This window comes from Microcaecilia unicolor, chromosome 8 (assembly GCF_901765095.1).
Source record: "Microcaecilia unicolor chromosome 8, aMicUni1.1, whole genome shotgun sequence".
In the NCBI taxonomy this organism is placed as follows: Eukaryota; Metazoa; Chordata; class Amphibia; order Gymnophiona; family Siphonopidae; genus Microcaecilia; species Microcaecilia unicolor.
The window spans coordinates 188,762,020-188,782,663 of NC_044038.1; the positions used below are offsets into that span (position 1 = coordinate 188,762,020).

Genomic DNA, 20,644 nt, shown 5'->3' on the forward strand with positions numbered 1-20,644 from the left:
GCTGAGTTTGAACTGCCTGGGGCAGGCATGGCAAACCAGCGTCTTCCAAATAATCCTGAACCGAGGGTGCCTGCTCTCTCTGCTCGAGGAATACATTTTTGCAAAATAAGAATGGAACGCAGAAGTTACCTCTTCCAAATGACAAATACGTTCCCCCTGTAAGCGTAGTAAGCGAAGGAATAAACTGACAAGGCGACCATATCCGGGTGACCTGTGGTAAGAGTTTCCCTGATTTATTGCCAAAACGTTGAAACTGAAGACGTCGAACAAGCAAGTGTTTTTTGGTTGATCATGAATAAGAGAATTTAAGGCTACCAATGCGGCGGACATGTTCTCTTTATTACCTTGAGTAGGGTTAGAGAGGTAGACCTTCTTGGCCATTCGATAAGCCTGTTTCCAAACGAAGAATACCCGCTGCCAAGCGCTTGGTCTGAGCACTTATGAAGGCTATTACTTCTTCCCACAGTACCACCTCAGAAGCCTCCCAAAAAATTATAGAGGAATCACAAGATTCTGGGTTCGTATCCTCATAGAATTTCCAGCGTTCTCTAATGTAAGCTAAAAAAGCTTTATCATGAAATAAAGAGGGGAAACACCATAAACAAGAGGCTGACCCCACAGAATCCAATTCCAGGTCAACCCAGATTGGAGTATGATCAGATATCTCCATCGGTCCTATAGAGGCTCGACGTGTTCAAAAAACAAAACAAAACAAATCTTGTATAGAAGAATAGTCTATACGTGACCAAGATTGATGGGCCTTGGATTGGTGAGTATAATCTCTTGTGGCAGGGTGCAAAGGACACCAGGGGTCTACCAATTGTAAGGTTTTACACAGTAGTGGGAGGCCCCTTCCCCCCCCCCCACCACCACCACCACTGGACAAGCCCTGGGGGATTATCTATCCAAAGTTTGATCCAGCACCTGGTTAAAGTCACCCGCCCATACCCAAGGAGCGTCTGCATATTGGAGTCCCAAAGCTGAAAGTGATCGGAAAAACTGAAAGTTGTAAGTGTTAGGGCCATACACTGCACAAAGGTAAAATTCCTGACCTTCATAGTTAAGATAAATCAAAACAATACGGCCCTCAGAATCCTTATACACCAACCTAGACTGGCATGGCAAACCTTTCTTCAATAAAATGGCCACTCCATTCCGTCTATTCCCAGAAGATGAAAAATAACATTCCCCCACCCATTGTTGCCAAAGTTTCCTATGCTCCACATCTGATAATTTAGTCTCCTGGAGGCAGGCAATAGTAGCTCCATGGTGTTTGAGATAAGTTAAAATCTTGAATTGTTTCACTGGAGATGAAATTCCTGATACGTTCCAAGATATAATATGAACTTTTTGAGTTACCCATTAGGGTCGCCTCTTAGGAAAGAAAAAACTAAAAATTGTCCCAACCTAGACAAAAAACTCCCCGGGAGCCCAGCCTCCTCCCAGAGATGCACACCCCCCACCAGTCAATATTCAACTTCCGCATGTGTCACCCGTCACAGGAAGCAATGCTTAATGCCCCTTTCACAGATTGTGAACTGTTATTGGCCCTTCAGGGAAGCGAATTAAACAAAGCACCAGGACCAGATGGCTTATGGACCAAATTTTACAAAATATTGATTGATCATATCACACCTACTCTATTATTTTACTTCTCACATATGATCACTCACAATATACTTCCAGACTCCATTCATACAGCATAAATGATTGTCCTTTTGAAACTGACAAAGACCCTTGCTCACCACAACAATATTTGAACAGACGTTCAAATATTTAAAAAAGTATTATTCGCAAACGAACCTTTTCCGGAGGTGCGAAGGCAGTAGAACGAGAGGACATGAAATGAGATTGAAGGGGGGCAGACTCAAGAAAATGTCAGTAAGTAATTTTTTCACGGAGAGAGTACTGGATGCTTGGAATGCCCTCCCGCGGGAGGTGGTGTAAATGAAACGTAACAGAATTCAAACACGCGTGGGATAAACATAAAGGAATCCTATTCAGAAGGAATGGATCCTGAGCTTAGCCGAGATTGGGTGGCAGAGCCAGCCGGTGGTGGGAGGCGAGGATAGTACTGGGCAGACTTATACGGTCTGTGCCAGAGCCAGTGGTGGGAGGCGGGGATAGTGCTGGACAGACTTATACGGTCTGTGCCCTGAAGAGGACAGGTACAAATCAAAGTAGGGTATACACAAAAAGTAGCACATATGAGTTTGTCTTGTTGGGCAGACTGGATGGACCATGCAGGTCTTTTTCTTCCGTCATTTACTATGTTACTATGTGTTGAAAAACTGCTTATCCTGCTACCGCAACCGCGGGAGGAGCTGGCTTACCCTAACACCACCGAAGCGGGAGGGATACAAAGCTACCCTACAGCCGCACGAAGTGGGAGGAGCGCCGGCATAATTTAGTTATCAATCCAGCCACCGCCGAAACGGGGGGAGAGGAAGCAGCAGCTCACTGTAACACAAAATCTCAACTCGAAGAGACTTCAATTGGAAGAACTTGAACACGAAAGTCCTCGTGAACAGGAAATGAAGACTGAACTTGAACCTGAAATATAACCAGAACACAAACAATACAGATATCTGGGAGGGGCTACAGATTGATTGGCTATGATTAAGGAAAGAAAATTATCAGGTATGATACATAATTTTACCTTCCCTTTCATCAAGACGAACAATCCATTGACTGGTGGGATGTACCGAAGCAGTACTCACCCAGGGCGGGACATGGAAATCCATGAACGCAACACTGAAGCCCCAAACTGGGCCTCGGCCCGAGCAGCCACATCAAGCGGTAATGTCGTGAGAAGGTATGAGCCGACGACCAAGTAGCCGCTCTGCAAATCTCTTCCAAGGAGATAGATCTGGACTCCGCCATCGAGGCTGCTTGTGCTCTAGTAGTGTGCGCCTTCAGCTGAATAGGCGGAATCTTCCCCTGCCGTCACATAAGCTGCCGCGATAGTCTCCTTGACCCAACGTGCCACTGTAGGCTTAGATGCCTGCAGACCCTTACGAGGGCCTGCAAACAGCACGAACAGGTGATCCGACTTCCGGAAATCATTGGTCACTTCCAAGTATCTGATGATGACCCGTCTAACATCCAGGTATTTCAGCGCAGGGTATCCTCTGGGTAATCCTCCCTACGAAAGGAGGGTAGATAAAGCTGCTGATTCACATGGAATCGAGAAACAATTTTGGGCAGGAAGGAGGTCATTGGGCGAATCAATACTCCTGCCTCAGTGAATCGCAGGAACGGCTCTCTACACGAGAGCGCCTGGAGGTCGGAAACTCTTCTGGCTGATGTGATAGCCACCAGGAAGCCCGCTTTCAGCGTCAGGTCCTTCAGCGATGCCCTTGGCAAGGGCTCAAGGGCACTTCTGCAAGGCCCGTAGTACCAGATTGAGATTCCACGTAGGCACTATCGAGTGCAGAGGGGGGCGCAGGGTGATTAACTCCTTTGAGAAAGCGTACCACATCTGGCTGTGAAGCCAGGGAAGCCCCCTTCAGGCGACTCCTGAAGCAAGCTAGAGCCGCCACCTGGACTTTCAGTGAACTGAGCGACAGGCCTTTCTCCAGCCCCTCTTGCAGGAACGCCAACACTGAAGAAATTGGAGCAGTGAAGGGCGATACAGAGCCTGCCTCGCACCACGACGCAAAGGTACGCCAAACCCTGGCTTAAGTGGTAGAAGTAGAGCGCTTCCTCGCTCTCAGCATAGTGGCAATGACCTTGTCTGAGAAGCCCTTCTTCCTCAGCCGCTTCCGCTCAAGAGCCAGGCCGTAAGACCAAAGGGGGAGGGATCCTCCATCACCACGGGACCCTGATGTAAGAGGCCCCGCTCCGCTGGCAGTCGCAGAGGGCCGCCCACCGAGAGTCTGACTAAGTCCGCATACCAGGGACGTCTGGGCCAATCTGGACCCACCAGGATCACCCGGCCCGGATGCTTTGCCACCCGGCCTAGTACCCTGCCCATCATGGGCCAGGGCGGGAACACGTAGAGAAGCTCCTGTGCCGGCCCATGCTGGAGAACAGCATCGACTCTCAGAGATCGAGGGTCCTGTCCTCTGCTGAAAAACGCGGCACTTGGCAATTGGCCGAGGACGCCATCAGATCCAGGCTCGGCCAGCCCCAGCGTTTCGTGATGTCCAAGAACGCCCGAGCAGACAGTTGCCACTCTCCGGGATCCAAGGTATGGCGACTGAGAAAGTCCGCCTTGACATTCATGACTCCAGCAATGTGGGCCGCCGACAACTGTTCCAGATTCGCTTCCGCCCCCAGGCATAGCTTCATGGCCTCCTTGGCTAGAGGGGCGCTCATGGTACCTCCCTGGCGATTGACATAGGCCACAGCCGTGGCATTGTCCGACAGGACCCGTACCGGCCTCAGCACCAGTGCCGGGAGAAACTCTAGAAGCGCCAACCGAATGGCTCGGAGTTCCAGGAGGTTGATGGACCATTTCGTCTCTGCAGGAGACCAGAAACCCCTGCGCTGTCCGTCCAGGCAGTGGGCTCCCCAGCCCGTCAAGCAGGCGTCCGTCGTGACGACAACCCACTCCGGGGTCGTAAGAGGCATTCCTGCGGACAGCTTGCCTGGCCTCAGCCACCAGCTCAGCGCCTTTCGCACCGCTGGATCCAAAGGAAGGCGTACGGCGTAGTCCTCCGAGACTGGAGTCCACCGATCATTTCCGGTATTCCAATAAGCCTTAAATTCGATCTCCGGGAGCGATTTTCAAAATCGTCCACCTTTTCTGATAACATCCTCACTGTGTTGGCCAGCTTGCTTCTTTCTTCCGCAGCCGATGGCCCTGCATCTTCCAGAGAAGAGACCCGCTGCTCTAGTTCTGTCCGCTTTCCCATTTCCGTGGGCCAGACAAAGGCTTCCGTTCCCCCTCAGGTAAGGGGTACAGACAGGACATAGCCTGGCTACTTTCAGGCTCGCTTCAGGGGCATCCCATTGCGCTGAAATTAAGGTCTGCATGGCTTCATGAATGTGGAAGGTTCTAGGCGGGCGCTTCGTTCCCAGCATAATGGCGGAGCCAGTAGAGGCTGAGAGAGAGCCTTCCTCCGGAGAGGCAATCTTCAAATGCTCATGGCCTGCACAAGCAGGTTGGGCAAATCCTCTGAGCGAAAAAAGTCGCGCTGCAGAGGTGTCGTCCGCTCCATCCGAGCGAGGATCCGTCTCTTCCATAGATTCCGCTAAGGATCTCTGGGAGAACTCAGACACGCTGCCATCATCCACATCAGAGGAGACCGAGTCCCCCGAGGGTGGAAGATCCACCCGAGGGCGCAAGATCCACCCGAGGGCGCTTAAGCATAGAGGCCTCATCCCCCCAATCAGAGAGGTGGGCAGGGGCAGTGTTCTGCATAAGAAAGGTCTGATGCAGCAGCAAAATGAACTCAGGGGAGGAAACCCCCCAGTCTGTGTATTTCTGCAGCCTGTGCCGCGGCCCTAGAGGGGCCCTCCATCTGTGCTCCCAGTAGCGGGGGAGAGGCGTGTTGCGTGTCCAAAATGGCGTCCGGCACGAAAACTCCGGAAGGAGCCGCGCGGGAAGAAGGGCGTTTTTAATTTTGCGACTTCTTACTGTCGCCCGATTCAAGGGCGACCAAGCTGCTAACATCTCCCATCTCGAGGGCTGGCCCAAGAAGAAGCCGACCGGCCACGTGGCCGGTCACAACCGGGAGGGCGCCAGCGGGGGATGGGCGCCTAAGGCGGGAAAGGCCGCGTGCCGAGGAAAACTGGTGAACTCTCCCGGCTCCGAAAGGTGCGACTCTACCTTCGAGCCCCCCGCTTAGCGCACGAACGCGTTCCGGGGAGCGTCTTTCGCTCCCTTGCCATCCGAGGCCATAGCCACGTGGATGACCGTTCGGGGGGAACCCCCTGCCCGCTAGTAAAATGTAAAAATTACCTGCTTCTTGCTCCGAGCAGCGACGACTTGTTCCAGTGAGCAGCTGCAAATTGGACGTCCTTTTTGAACGTTTAAATTTATTATTATTTTTTTTTAACGGAGTCAGCGGGAGGGGGGAGAAAAGGAGGGACCTGGCACCACCAGGTTTGCACTTGCTCACGAAGAGCCCTCAACCCAGGTACTCAACAAAACCTAAACAATTAGGCTTGGAGTCCTAGCCACAGCTGCTGCTGTGTGACCACACACCTGCTGAGATAGATAACATACTGGGGAATTTCCGGCAGCACATGACCACATATAGGGAGGCAAAAGATTGCTCTCTATCGCCACCTGCTGGTAGATGGACACAACCCCCAATCTATGGATTGATCGGCTTGATGACAGGGAAATGTGATTTGTACGTAGAAATCAAACCTATAAATGGCAAGTGACCGACTCACCTGCAAATGCGCAGTAGAGACTTCCCTCTCTGCTCCCGCCCCCAGCGTCAAGACATGATGACGGGGGGGAGGGGGACGGGACAGAGAGGGAAACTGCGCGGAAGGGGAGGGAGGGAACCGCTGACGTCGCTACCGCTCCCCCCCCCAAGGTAGCCGCTACCGCCTCCCCCCCCCCCCCGAAGTTCACCACCACCCCCCCTTCACCCGGCCCGGGCCCTCTCTTTCGTTATTCAACTTACAGCAGCGCCGAAACAGCAGCAAGCAGCTCAGCTTCAGCTCCCGTCGGCCTTCCTTCCCTGCCTGTGCCCCGCCCTCGCCGACGTGACGTCACACGAGGGCGAGGCACAGGCAGTAAAGGAAGGCCAACGGGAGCTGCTGCTTGCTGCTGTTTTGGCGCTGCTGTAAGTTGAATAACGAAGAGAGGGCCCGGGCCGGTGAAGGGGGGGGCGGGGGCGACTCCGGGTGTGGGGGGGCGGTCTCAGGAGGGGGGGCCTTGGAGCTGGAGGGCTGGACTGAAGGGGGCCTTCCAGCTGGCTCGGAAGAAGGCACGGGGGGGGCAGGGGGCCTTGGAACTGGGAGAGAGGGCAGGGGGGCCCTTACAGTTGTGATGGAATGGGGCCCTTACAGTTTGTGAGGGAGAGCAGGGGCCTTGGAACTGGGAGGGAGGGAAGGGGGCAGGACTGGAGCCTTGGAGCTGGGAGGGAGGGACAGAGGGGGCCTTGGAGCTGGCAGGGAAGGAGGATGGCAGGGGGCCTTGCAGCTGCAACGGGAGGGGGGCCTTTGGGAAAAAAAAAACATTCCAATACGCGCCCGTTTTAACGGGTCTTAACGGCTAGTATGTGGATAAAACTACTAGTTGTGATGATGTTACAAGATAGATGCAAGAAGTGTGAGTAAGTTAGGGATTGTTGGTTATAAATGCAAGTAATCTAAAAGGAGTAACTAGAAGTAGTTGACTAGTTTGAATGTAAAGACAAAGCTTAGAGACAGACACCAGAATTGATGTTTAGTTGACTTTATTTGAGTATGGAAGGGTTACAAATGTAAACATATGACAAAATGAAATAAAAAAATTAAAAAAAAAAAAGTTGTTATATGTAAAGATTGCTTTGTAGACATGTTAGGTTTTGAAGGTATGTTGAATTTAGAATGTTATTTGTAGGGCGCCAGGGTCCCTGGCAATTGTATGTGATCTCAGTATCTATCTTATTCGGAGATGGATAAATGCAAGGGTTTAGGTGGGGGAAGTGAGGGGGGATGGGCTGAAGGCCACAAACACTGCAGAGAGTACATGAGTGGAGGAGAAGGAGCGGAGGCAGAAGGAAGAGTGGGGGGACTGGGGTGGAGCTGGTCGCCTAGACCCCATACTGTTAAGTTTAAACGTGGAAGAAGAGTAAACCTTGCAACATTGACTCAACCTAACACAACGAGATTCATAACATGGAACGTTGGGGTTTCTCATCACCATGTAGCTTCTCTGCAAGAGACACGACTAACAGCGGAAGAGCACCAAAAGTTAGCCAGAGACTGGGTGGGAGAGGTGTATGCAGCTTCTTCATAAGGGAGACATGGGGGAGTAGCTATTTTAGTGCGCAAAGGCCTGGCAGCCTAAAACGAAACTGCTGGTACCAGATCCTCAGGGCTGTTATGTGTTGGTGCGCATGTGGCTCCAGGGCCTGGATTTGTTAGTTGCGGCAGTGTATGTCCCCAACACATATAATCAAAAATTTTACCATGAATTAAATCCAGCATTGTAATATTCAGGCCCCCAACGGTTGATACTGGGAGATTTGAATATGGTAGCAGACCCCCAGTTAGACTGCTCAGAACCACGGAAAGCCCATAGGGGGGCCCTAAATCTAGAGCGCTATTCCGCCTCATGATAGCAACAAATACAGTGGATGTTTGGCGTGTCCTGCATTCCAGTGAAAAAGACTTTACACATGTCTCGGGAGCCCATGGCACCCAATCGCGAATAGACTATATTCTAGTCAGGCAAAAACTATTTCAAAAAGTTTATGCAGCTGAAATAGGGCCTGAAGAAATAACAGATCATGCCATGGTGTGGCTCAATTTGGAGGCGAGAAAGTTCTACCAGGGGCAAGCGGGGTGGAGATTCTCAACTTATTTGGCGACTGATACAAATTTTAAAGCATATGTGAACAAAACTTGGGAGGAGTTTGCCAGTCCTAATAAGCAACATGACAAAATCCAGCGTTGTACTGGCTGACTGCAAAAGCGGTGCTGAGAGGAAATATAATAGCATTTGCCTGTGCGCGGAAAAGAAAACTAACCGCAGCTATAGTGAGGTTAGAGGCAAAGGCAGGGAGGGCCAAACGCAAGTACACCCAAACTCCAAATAAAGAGCATAGGGAGCAACTGCAAGTAGCACAAGTGGCACTCATTCCCTACTGCAAGAAAGGGCACTTAAGGGGGCCATATATTACAAATACAGGCTGCACAGGTTTTGGCAATAAAACTGGGGCCCTGCTTGCCCGAGTAGTGAAAACATGGGGAGGAAATAGAGTGCTATCAGCCATAAAGGACGAGAAAAACACACACAAAAAACGAAAAAAATAGCAAATATATTCCGAGCACATTTCAGGCAAATATATCAAAAATATAAGATATAGATAAAGAATCCCTCATGAGTTATTTAGAAGCCTTCAAGTTGCCAAAACTCTCTCCACTAGCATTGCAGACATTGAATGGTCCAATCACTGGTAAAGAGCTCCAAGCCATCCATAAGTCATTGTCACATCACTCTTCCCCAGGCCCCGATGGATTCACGGGAGAGTTTTACAATATGATACCCCAGAAAGTGTATTGGCACTGCATGACTATGAGGAAGCAGTGGAGACAGGAAGGTTCCCCATTCACAATAACATGGCATTGATATCATTACTACCCAACCAGGTAAAGAAAGGGACCAAACCAGAGGCATACCGACCCATTTCATTATTGAATGTAGATATAAAAATACTAGCAAAAATCTTGGCCACCAGGCTGGCTCAATACTTTCCAGATATAATTGGGCTCTGAACAAGTGGGCTTCGTGAAGGGCAGACATTCTTCTACTAATGTGCGTAAATTGCTGATGGCAATGAGCTACAGCCAAGTAAATCATGTACCTGCAGTCCTCCTCAGTCTCGACGCCCGAAAAGGCATTTGACAAAATAGGATGGGAATTTCTGTTTGGGGTGTTAAATTATATGGGCATGCGTGGCTGGTACCTTCAGACCGTACAGACATTATACACTAAGCTGACGGTGTCTGTATTATTAATGGAGTACGAACAGAGCCCAATAGCCACAGAGCGAGGTACTCATCAGGGGATGCCCCCCTCTCACCCCTATTGTTCTTGCTGTCTATCGAGCCACTACTCCGCCCGCTGAAGATGGAATGAGCAGATAAAGGGACCAGAGGTGAGTGGAGGGGTAGTGCAGACTCTGGCATTTGCGGATGATCTGTTGGTGGTGATGAGGGACCCCAGAATTCGTTAAGGCAGCTCTGGACACGGATAGAACAATACAGTGATCTTTCGGGTTTAAATAAATGCATACAAATCACATATGCTCACCATCTCTCCTGGGGTGGGAGGCACAGGGTTAGAGGAACGGAGTGGAAGAAGCTGATGAGGCAATCAAGTATTTAGGAGTCCAAATTCCCCAGAACCTGGCTCAAGTGTGTGCCCAAAATGTGAACAAGTTATTTGGAGGACATGGCAGACAAGTTGAAGCTGTGGCAATCCCTCCCGATCTCTTACTACCCTGTTTCCCCGAAAGTAAGACATCCCCCCAAAATAAGACCTAGTAGAGGATTTGCTGCAATTGGTAAATATAAGGCCTCCCCCAAAAGTAAGACCTAGCAAATTTTTGTTTGAAAGCAGGGCCGCCGAGAGCCGGACAGGCCGCCCCCCCCCACCCGAGGTCGCCGGGCCCCCCTCCACCCACCCTCCGTCGCTCCCAGAACTAACCTTAAACGCCTCCTTTCACCTTCGCAGCAAGCAGCAGCAGGGCAGACCTCTCCTTTCTTCCATGCCCCGCCCTCGCGGACGTTACGTCAGGCGAAAGCGGGACACGGAAGGAAGGAGTGGCCTGCCCTACTGCTGCTTGCTGTGAAGGTGAAAGGAGGCGTTTAAGGTTAGTTCCGGGAGCAACGGAGGGCGGGTAGGCCAGCCCCGATTCCAACCCCGATGTTTCCCCGAAAAATAAGACAGCCCCCTGAAAATAAGACCTAGCGCATTTTGGGGGGCAAAAATTAATATAAGACAATGTCTTATTTTTGGGGAAACACGGTAGGAAGAATAGCACTATACAACATGATGACTGTACCCAGATGGTTATATGTGTTTCAACGCTCCCACTTTATCTTCCAAGGAAAGTGGAACGGCAAATAAACAAAATACTGCAGAAATTCCTTTGGAAAGGAAAGAAAGCAAAAATTGCTCTGCGGATTTCTGCAGATCCCAGGAGAATATGGGGGCCTGGGCCTCCTGAGTTTGCGATACTTAACGGTAGCCTGTGGAATCAGGCACCTAATGACTGGTTTCGAAAGACAAGTGAATACTCAGCTACCACCATGGAATTAGGCTTGTTTGGCTCAGACAACTTTACAGGATTTTTGCATGGTAGCAAGCACATCCCCCAGCAGTCCTACAGAAGTCACACATTTTGCCTACAATGAAAGCGGTGTGGAAATGGATCTGCCGCATGCATGGCTTTTTGCCTAAAACTACCCCCACCTGCCGATTTGTGGCAACCCAAGGTTCGAGCCATGGGACAAGCAATGCTGTATTCAATAGATGGAAGGAAAAGGGGATAGAATACCTGTATCATGTGCTCACAGACGAAGGGCATATCAGAACGTTTCCAGAACTGAGAGCTCAGTTCAAAATAAATTCAGCGGACTACTTCCATTATTACCAGTTAAGGCACTATGTGTCCAGTCAGACCTCACCGAGGACGTGAGGGAAGCACTGGCTGCTGCTATGTCGCTGGGGGCGCAATTGAAAGTGCCCATGGCCTACCATCATCGCCACATCCGAGATACAATGCCAGAATTGGATTACGTGGGCTACACGGCAAAATGGAGCCAAAATCTGGGAAGCAGATAACCGAGACTATGTTTAAGGACCATGTGCGGTCGCTTTGGCAGACCACAAAACTGGTGGAGTACTGGGAAATACAATATAAATTCGCACTAAGGATATATGTGGCGACTAGAAGAGGTTTCATATGGGAGCATCACCGGATGGAATGTGGGAAGTGCCATCAAGAAGGGGCTACATTGGCTCACATGTTTTGGACCTGCCCAAGAGTTGTTTAGTTTTGGAAAAGTATACTGCGACCAAGTAACAGAACTCTGGTCTCGAAGATGGACATATGATCCAAAGTTGCTTTTTGGACACCCAAGGCTAAGCAAAGCCAACGCCGAAGGGATTCACAGACTTTGTAAAAAGAGCTACAGTAGTTGCGAAAAAAAAGCAATCCTGCAGGAGTGGCTGGGGAACAGACCACCATCACTGCAATATTGGCGAACTCAAATGCTTATATTTTTACATACAGAGCATCTGGCAATGCGGAACCAGCACAGATAAGACGACAACAATTCGAATGCAGCTGGGCGCCCTTTTGGGAAACCTTGACCCCAATGGTCCGGAGCAGATATTGAACTTATAATCCCTGCTGCTGCTGCTCCTGTAACCTCTGCTTATTAAGGACATAGAGGGGAAAGGGGGGTGGGGGGGAAGTAGTTTAGGGGTGGGGGGGGGGAACTACTAATATAATAAAATACACAAATGTGAAGATATGCCGTTATGGAACTTACTTGTGTAATGTGAAAGGTACTGTTGATTATGTCAACTTAATAAAAATGATTGAAACATACCAATTCTCTTAGGTTTAGTGGCAGTGGCTATTGCATACTGCCATTGTGCTTAGTCCTGTGGTCTCCTGTGATGTCTGTACTCTTCCTAACTTGTATAGTTTTTTTACTAAATGCCCTCCTTTAGCTCAGGGGTAGGGGTGGGGAGAGGTTAGTTAGGGGTTAGATTTGTTTTGAAAGTTACACTTGAACCACTGTATGGTATATCTGCTTGTATATTTATAAATACTTGAGATAGTGGGGATCCCCAAATCTCCAAACCCCGCCAACTGAAGACCTTCTCTGGTCCAGCTGCCAAAAATCATGCATTCCACCTGCCAGTTTTCATGCATTCATGAGTAGAGAGGAATACAGTCTTAACAAAAGAACACTTATTTCACCCCACAGGAGGGACAAACTACACGCTGGACAATTACATAGAAAGTTTCAGACATAGGGTAAAATCACAACTTTCCAACAAACAAAAGAGAATTCTGTACAATCTACCCCACCAGAAAGAGTGGCCATAAGAACTCTACAAACTAACAAACACATTATCATCAACCTGCAGGACAAAGGAGGCGCAATAGTAATTATGGACACACAAAAATACATTGAAGAGGGGCCACAGACAGCTCTCAGACAATAAATACTACAGGAAACTAACTGAGGACCTCACACAGGATTATACAAAGCAGCTAAAAGACCTTATCAGAACATTTCCTAAACCAAGTACAGCCACATCTGAAGAAACTCATACCAAACCAACCTCTGTGGGCACATTCTACCCAAAATCCACAAACCTGGAAACCCGGGCAGACCAATCATATCAGGTATTGGCACATTCACGGAGGAAATATCTGGACTCATAGAGGGAATTCCGAAACCTCTCGTGCACAAAACAAACAGCTTCATTACAAGAACACCACAGACTTTCTGAATAAATTGAAAAATATCAACAATTACCACCAAACACCCTTCGGTCACGATGGATGTAGAATCACTATACAGCAACACTCCCCATGCGGACAGCACAGCTGCATGTGGGAGACTCCTAAAAACATCCACACTGGACCATCAATACTCACCAGAAACTATTAGAAATTTATCAAATTTATTTTAACTCACAAAACTACTTCCGCTTTAACAATGATATCTACAAATAATGAGCACTGCGATGGGTACCAGGACAGCACCCCAATATGCCAACCTTTTATGGCTGAGCTGGAAGAGACATTTCTGAATACATACCAGACCAAACCTCTAAAATACTACAGGTACATCGATAACATTTTTTATGATTTGGACGGAGGGGGAAGAAACTCAACAATTTTACTATTCCTTCAGTACATACCATCCTACAATCAGATTCAAAATTGACTACTCCCCAGAAAAAGTCAATTTTTTTGGACACCACGGTCTCAATCAGTGATGGCTATATACAAACATCTATATACAAGAAACCAACAGACAGATGCAGCTACCTCCACAACTCCAGCTTCCACCCTTCACATTACAAAGAGATCTATTATTTACAGTCAAGCTTCGAGATACCACCGTATCTGCTCTGACCCAAGGGACAGAGACAGAAATCTTGAAATCCTGACTGCATCCTTCGAACGGAAAGGCTACAACCCCAAATAATCTCCCAAAATACAGTATTGCCTCCTCCCGCAAAACACCCAGGGAAAATCTGCTACAATACAAAGAAAACAAAGCCACAGACAGAATCCCCCTTATAGTGACATACAATCCAGAGCTGGAAAATTTAAGAAAATCATAAAACATCTTCAGCCTCTACTCCAAGAGGATGAATTACTGAATGAGATATTCCCAGCCCCACCAATGCTGGCCTTCCGACAGCCACCCAACTTGAAACATAAGCTAATCAGAAGTAAACTCCCAACACAGACTGAAAAAGAAGATAAGGGCACACATCCTTGCAATATATCCAGCTGCAAGCTATGTCAAAACATTTCACAGGACCCCACAGTCATTCACAAAGGAAAAATATTCAACATAAAGGAATATTCACATACTCATCTTCCAATGTGGTATATATCATTCAGTGTAAACAATGTAACGAAGAATACTATATGGAGAACAGGCCAGATGCTAAAGACAAGATTTAATTTATATAGACATCACATGAACAATACTGGTGCCAGCCGGGTTCCCACCCCTGTGGGTCAGCACTTACAAACCAGATCACTGTACCAGTGACTTCATAGTAAGAATCCTGAAAGGTAACTTTAAAACAATACAGGAATGTAAGACCTTCGAAGTCAGAATGATTGAATATTTTGACACCCAACAGACAGGACTAAACAAAGATCTGGGTTTTCTAGCCCATTATAAAACATAAAGTTGTATTGCTCTGTTTATCACCCTCCTCTCAGCTATCCACCTCCATCCTGTTAGACTATCTCTGAAATGCTTGGATGTTCCCATGCATACCTCCTACCCATCCCCACCCTGTTAGACTGTCAATTAAATGCGTGGATGTTTTACTTATATATACTGTCATCTACCACATTTGCTTATTTCCGATCTGACAAAGAAGAGCAACCTTCGAAAGCTAATCAAGAAACATATTAAGTTATGTCCAATAAAAAAAGGTATCATTTTATTTTATTTTCCATTTTTTATTTTATATGATGATTTCTATTGATTGGTAAACGGCATTTTTGTTACAAAGAATGTGAATGGTGCTCTTAGTTAAGTCATGGGTGTTGAATTCGAAAATGAAATCAGTTTTTGCCTATCGAGCTCAGTTTCTTGTGACACGCTACCCTTTTTATAAAAAATCCTTGAAAATGCTGCATTTTGGTACCCTGCTGTGCAGGGCCACCGAGATGGGGGGGGGGGGGGCCCGGTGCCTGTCCCACCCACTCTCTGACTGTCTGCCACCGGGCCAGCCCCTGTATTCGTGACCGACATGGTATTTTTTCTGAACATTTCTCCAAGGAAGGTGACATGGTCTTTTGTAATGATATTGAATCCGTTATGGAGACTCTTGGCCATGATTTCAATGTAAATGAGTGGCGCTTGTTCATAGATTCTAGCAAAGTTAGTCTGAAAGCAGTACTTCTTCACATTGGGAACAAATTTCCTTCAGTTCCGATTGCTCATGCAGTTAACCTGAAGGAGACATATGAGAACTTCAGCCAGCTACTCATACTTGTCCAATATGAGAAATACAAATGGCGTATATGTGGAGATCTCAAGGTTATTGCAATTCTGCTCGGTATGCAGCTCGGGTACACAAAGCACTGCTGCTTTCTATGCGAGTGGGATAGCAGAGACAGATAAAATCACTATTGTGGGAAAAAATGGCCTGCTCGGGATGAACTACTGCCTGGACAGAAGAATGTGGTGAACATTCCTCTTGTTGAGCCCAAAAATGTGTATCTACCTCCGCTGCACATTAAATTGGGTCTCATCAAAAACTTTGTAAAAGCCATGGACAAAACATCTCCTGGATTAATGTACTTGCGAGAGAAGTTCCCAAGGATCAGTGAAGCAAAAGTTAAGGAAGGAATATTTGTAGGACCGCAAATTAGGGAAGTATGGCTGATGAAAATTTCCTTGATATGTTGAACGATGTTGAAAAAAAGGCATGGCTGGCTTTCACAAGTGTCTGCAAGAACTTTTTAGGCAACAATAAGGCAGAGAACTATCGTGATATTGTACATGAATTACTGAGATCATACCACCATATGAGATGTAACATGACACTAAAAATACATTTCTTGAACGATCATTTGAACTTCTTCCCGGATAACCTTGGCGCCGTTAGTGATGAACATGGAGAACGGTTCCACCAGGACATTTCTCAAATGGAAAAGAGTTATCAAGGCAAATGGAATGCCGCAATGTTGTCCAACTACTGCTGGACCTTATGGAGAGACGTTCCCGAGGCAAAGTACCACAGGATATCAAGAAGGAAATCTTTTTAGGTATGTTTCTTCACTTCTCTTTACTCTTATGTTGCTTATATCTTTGATTTCTTTGTGAACTGACACAGTTTTTTTGGAACTCTTGTAGCAGAAGCGTGTCATTTTGCCAGATACATATAATAGCTACATATGCCGACACAAGCATTTACAAAAACCATTATCACATGAAAACTGAGGCTGATACAGAAATTCTGAAATGAGATCTGGATTCAGGGAAGAATTATCTTCCAGAAAATGTATTTTTGTTCTTGTTACAGAAAAAAAGGTTTTTTTTGTAGACCAGTGTTACATGCATTCATGGCATCTGAGTAAGGGGGGAGGTGGCGTCAACACCACCAGCAGCTCTTGGAGAGTTCTGGTCGCTGGACCTGAGGAGGTGGTCATCAGCTTGTGAGGCTTGGGGATCCTATCAGACAAAGCAAGGGAGATGTTAAATTTGGGAGGCCCAAACTTCCCTCATGGTTATGCCACAGCTTGTGTTCAATACAAAATTAAGTCAATTTGTTTTTATTTCTGTTGTAGTACTTGAGTTTAACTTCTTGCAGTTCCCAGTTCAGTTTGGGAGTTCATATTTCTATTTATACATTTGTGATCTCTTGTTTTGTATTTAGTGAAGGTCTGTGTTTTTTTTGTGTGTGTGTGTATGTGAAGAATTAATTTAAAGTTGTGTTATTTGTGGTAATAATGGAGGAGACAGGGGATTGGGGGACCCCCCTCCCTCCTTAATTTCTGCCCTGGGCCCCTGCATATGTAACACCAGCCCTGCTCTCCCCCCCCCCCCCCCCCGAATACCTTGTGGGACCGAAGGCCTTTAGCTGTAGCAGACGTGTGGATTGAGGGAGACAGAGCCGCGCAGCTGGAGCTTCTCTGTGCCCCCGTGCTCTCACCACAGATATAAGAGGAGTGGAGTTGGAACTGGAACAATGGTCCAAGTACTGTTGGCTGTGCCCTCCTTATGTACACCAGCCACCGCCAAGTTAGACATTGCATCTGCGAGAGTGGGAGTGTTTTGCTGGGGCCAGGATGGGTGACTCGGCTCACCTCCCCCACCGGTGCCGGTACTGGGCCCAAGGATGGGATTATAGCCTGATGTGTGGGTCTAAACCGCGGTAACCATTTGATCCCACGTGGTCCGAGGTAGGCAGCAAGTTTTTTTTTTTTTTCTTTTAAATTAGGGAGCGAGTCTGTCTGGAGAGCTGCGACTGTACTGAAGCTGTAAGGAAGGAAAACAAATTATCAACAGGTGGAGCAGCTACACCGTGCCCAGTAAGCCCAAAGGCTTACTTTGCTAGAGGAGAGCACCGGGCCGGCACACTGACAGACACCACCAGAAATGGTGCCTGCATTTCCCCTGCTTGTCTGCGGAAACTGAGCCACAGTAGTAGTAATAAAAAGAAGAGTTTCTCCGTACTTACCCATGCAGGGACAGTACAGCAGATAGCCAGTAGGATCCCACCCTTTCACATACGACAAACATAGCAGCAGCAGCCACAACCACTTCCGACCCATTGCTAAGAAGACCCACAGCTCCAGCTGCTCCTCCTTCCCAGAAATCTATCCCACAAGCTACCGGGCTATGATATCTAACACACTGACCCAAGGGGAGGAGGTTAGATTGAGAACTAGGAGTGGGACCCAAGGAGGTTAGATTGAGAACAGGAGAGGAGACGGTACGAGCCTATCTAGCACGTTATATGGGTTGAAGCCAGAGGCGTAGCTTGCTGACAGTAGGCGGAGATTGCCACCACACTGGTTCACATTACACAAAACCGTAGCAAAAGATTATTACAAATAAGGGACTGCCTATGCGTGGTCCATCTGTACAAAGTCAAAAGCTGTTCCAGTTGCATAGGCAGTGCCTTTAAAGGTGGAGGTCTGGAGGACACAAGGTTGTCTTGTTTATATATATTTTTTTTTACTTATTTGTCACCTTTTTTTATTTATTTTAAAGCTTCCCTTATTTAGATATAAATATCATGAAATCAAAACTGAATATCACTAAATCAGCTTCAACAATTATTGGAGCTAGTGGAAACAGATCTAATACAGGGTGTTATTTTAGCTCATTTTTCTACACTGATCTATGCAATACAGTACTACATGGCCACATTTCAGTAAGGATATCCTGTTTGCTGATGGGTTCATCTTAACTGTTGTTGTAATCTGCCTTGGGAAGCCTGGTGTTAACACAGACTGGAAGTAAAAATATACTGTCCTTTCATTGGGGCAAATGGAATCACATCTTCACTGAATCTCTTTTGTTTTGAGCATGTTTCAGGGACAAGTGGTTTTCATAATCATACATCAAAATAATAACAAATACATATTTTCTTTCATGCAGATCTCTTACTTGTTTTAACATAACTAACGCCTATGTTTACTAAGGTGCGCTATAGGCGCGTTAGTATGTTTAACACGCGTTAACCACACTAACGCATCCATACAAATGTATAGGCGCGCTAGTATTTAACGCGCCTTTTTAAAGGTGCGTTAAAAAAAGACTAACACACCTTAGTAAACATACTCCTAAATGGGATATAAGACCCTAATGCAGTCCATTGCTTTTCTTATATTTTGTCCTTGTGATTACTTTTACTGTGACAAAACTGGAAATAGTGAGACAGAATAATATAATTCAGTAACATCCAAAACTTATTAATTAACATAATAATTGTGTTTGCATTTGAGAAAATACTGTTGAAAAATTACTTGAAGAAGAAATAAATATATATCACCAACCTAGAAAATGTTGGCACTTTTAGACTGACTCTGAACTTCTACGTTATTATTATTTGTTGCATTTGTATCCCACATTTTCCCACCAATTTGCAGGCACAATGTGGCTTACATTATGCCGTAATGGCGATCGCCATTTCCGGATAGAGAAATACAAATGGTATTGCATTAAGGTGCATAAATGGTAAAGTAAAATACAAAGTGGTATTGCATTTAAGTTCCTAAATGATACAGTGAATAGAATAAGTTAGACAATCAACTATAGAAAGTTAATTTCCGGTATGTGAAATAAAGTGGTAGTGCATATTGTGTAACATTCATTAGTAGCAACGTAGGTTATCAGTCTAGTGTGGAGATTTTGGTTTTGTCTAGTTCATGTAGAGTCTAGTTGTCTAGTATTTAGGATGGATCATTATGGTATGCCTTTTTTAACAGGTTGGTTTTCAGTAGTTTTCGGAAGATTGCTAGGTCGTGCATTGTTTTTATGGCCTTTGGTAGTGCATTCCACAGTTGCGCACTTATGTAGGAGAAGATGGATGCATATGTGGATTTATATTTAAGTCCTTTGCAGCTGGGGTAGAGGATATTCAAGAATGTGCGTGCTGATCTTTTTGTGTTCCTAGTTGGCAAGTCTATGAGGTATGACATATAGACTGGTGCTTCACCGTAAACGATTTTGTGGACTAGGGTGCAAACTTTGAACGCAATTCATTCTTTTAGTGGGAACCAGTGTAGTTTTTCTCTTAGGGGTTTGGTGCTTTCGTATTTTGTTTTTCCAAATATGAGGCTAGCTGCTGTGTTTTGGGCAGTTTGGAGTTTCTTAATTATTTGTTCTTTGCATCCAGCATAGATGGCATTGCAGTAGTCTAGGTGGCTTAGAACCATTGATTGTACCAGACTGCGGAATATTTCCCTTGGGAAGAAAGGTTTTATTCTTTTGAGTTTCCACATTGAGGGGAACATTTTCTTTGCTGTATTTTTCGCATGGCTTTCAAGTGTGAGATTTCGGTCAATTGTAACTCCGAGAATTTTCAAACTGTCTGAAACAGGAAGGGTGTAGTCTGGGGTGTTTATGGTGGTGGGTTTGTTTGTGTTATATTGTGAGGAGAGAATGAGACATTGTGTTTTTTCTGCGTTGAGTTTTAGTTGGAATGCATCCGCCCATGAATTAATTATTTGGAGGCTGTGTTTGATTTCATTTGTGAATTCAGTTAGATCGTGTTTGAATGGGATGTAGATCGTAACATCGTCTGCGTAGATGTAAGGATTAAGTCCTTGGTTGGATAGCAATTTGGCTAAAGGTGTCATCATTAAGTTAAAAAGGGTTGGTGAGAGTGGTGATCCTTGGGGTATTCCGCATTCAGGTTTCCATGGTGATGATGTATTTTATTCATTTATTTATTTGTTGCATTTGTATCCCACATTTTTCCACCTATTTCCAGACTCAATGTGGCGTACGATAATATATCATCATAACAGCACCAATCAAGAGTAGATAAACAATTGGTTACATAAAAAGCAAGTTAAACATAATGGATATAATCAATTCAATAAATCAAAAGGCAGACAGATTATCAAGTAATTGGTGATGTGTTGGAATTCCTATTATTGATTATTATGGGAAGTCTAGTTATAAAGGAAATGGATATAATCTATATAAATAATTCTCACCTCCAATGTTCTGAAGCTCACTGTGTGGCAGGGAAACACTGAAGCCCTGTACTGTTGGTAGGCTA

At 46.3% G+C, this 20,644-nt stretch overlaps 1 protein-coding gene across 2 annotated transcripts in view; it reads right to left on the reverse strand.

The window, feature by feature from the left end:
- POFUT1 (protein O-fucosyltransferase 1) overlaps positions 1-17,814 on the reverse strand; it is a 140,981-nt gene extending 123,167 nt beyond the window's left edge. For both annotated transcript variants that reach the window (XR_003943206.1, XM_030213110.1), the window contains exon 1: positions 17,588-17,814. Coding sequence is in view for 1 of the 2 variants with exons in the window: in XM_030213110.1 (XP_030068970.1) it covers positions 17,588-17,681 (94 nt within the window). In the remaining variant the exon portion in view is untranslated. The remainder of the gene's footprint in view (positions 1-17,587) is intronic.
- Between the last annotated feature and the right edge of the window lie 2,830 nt (positions 17,815-20,644).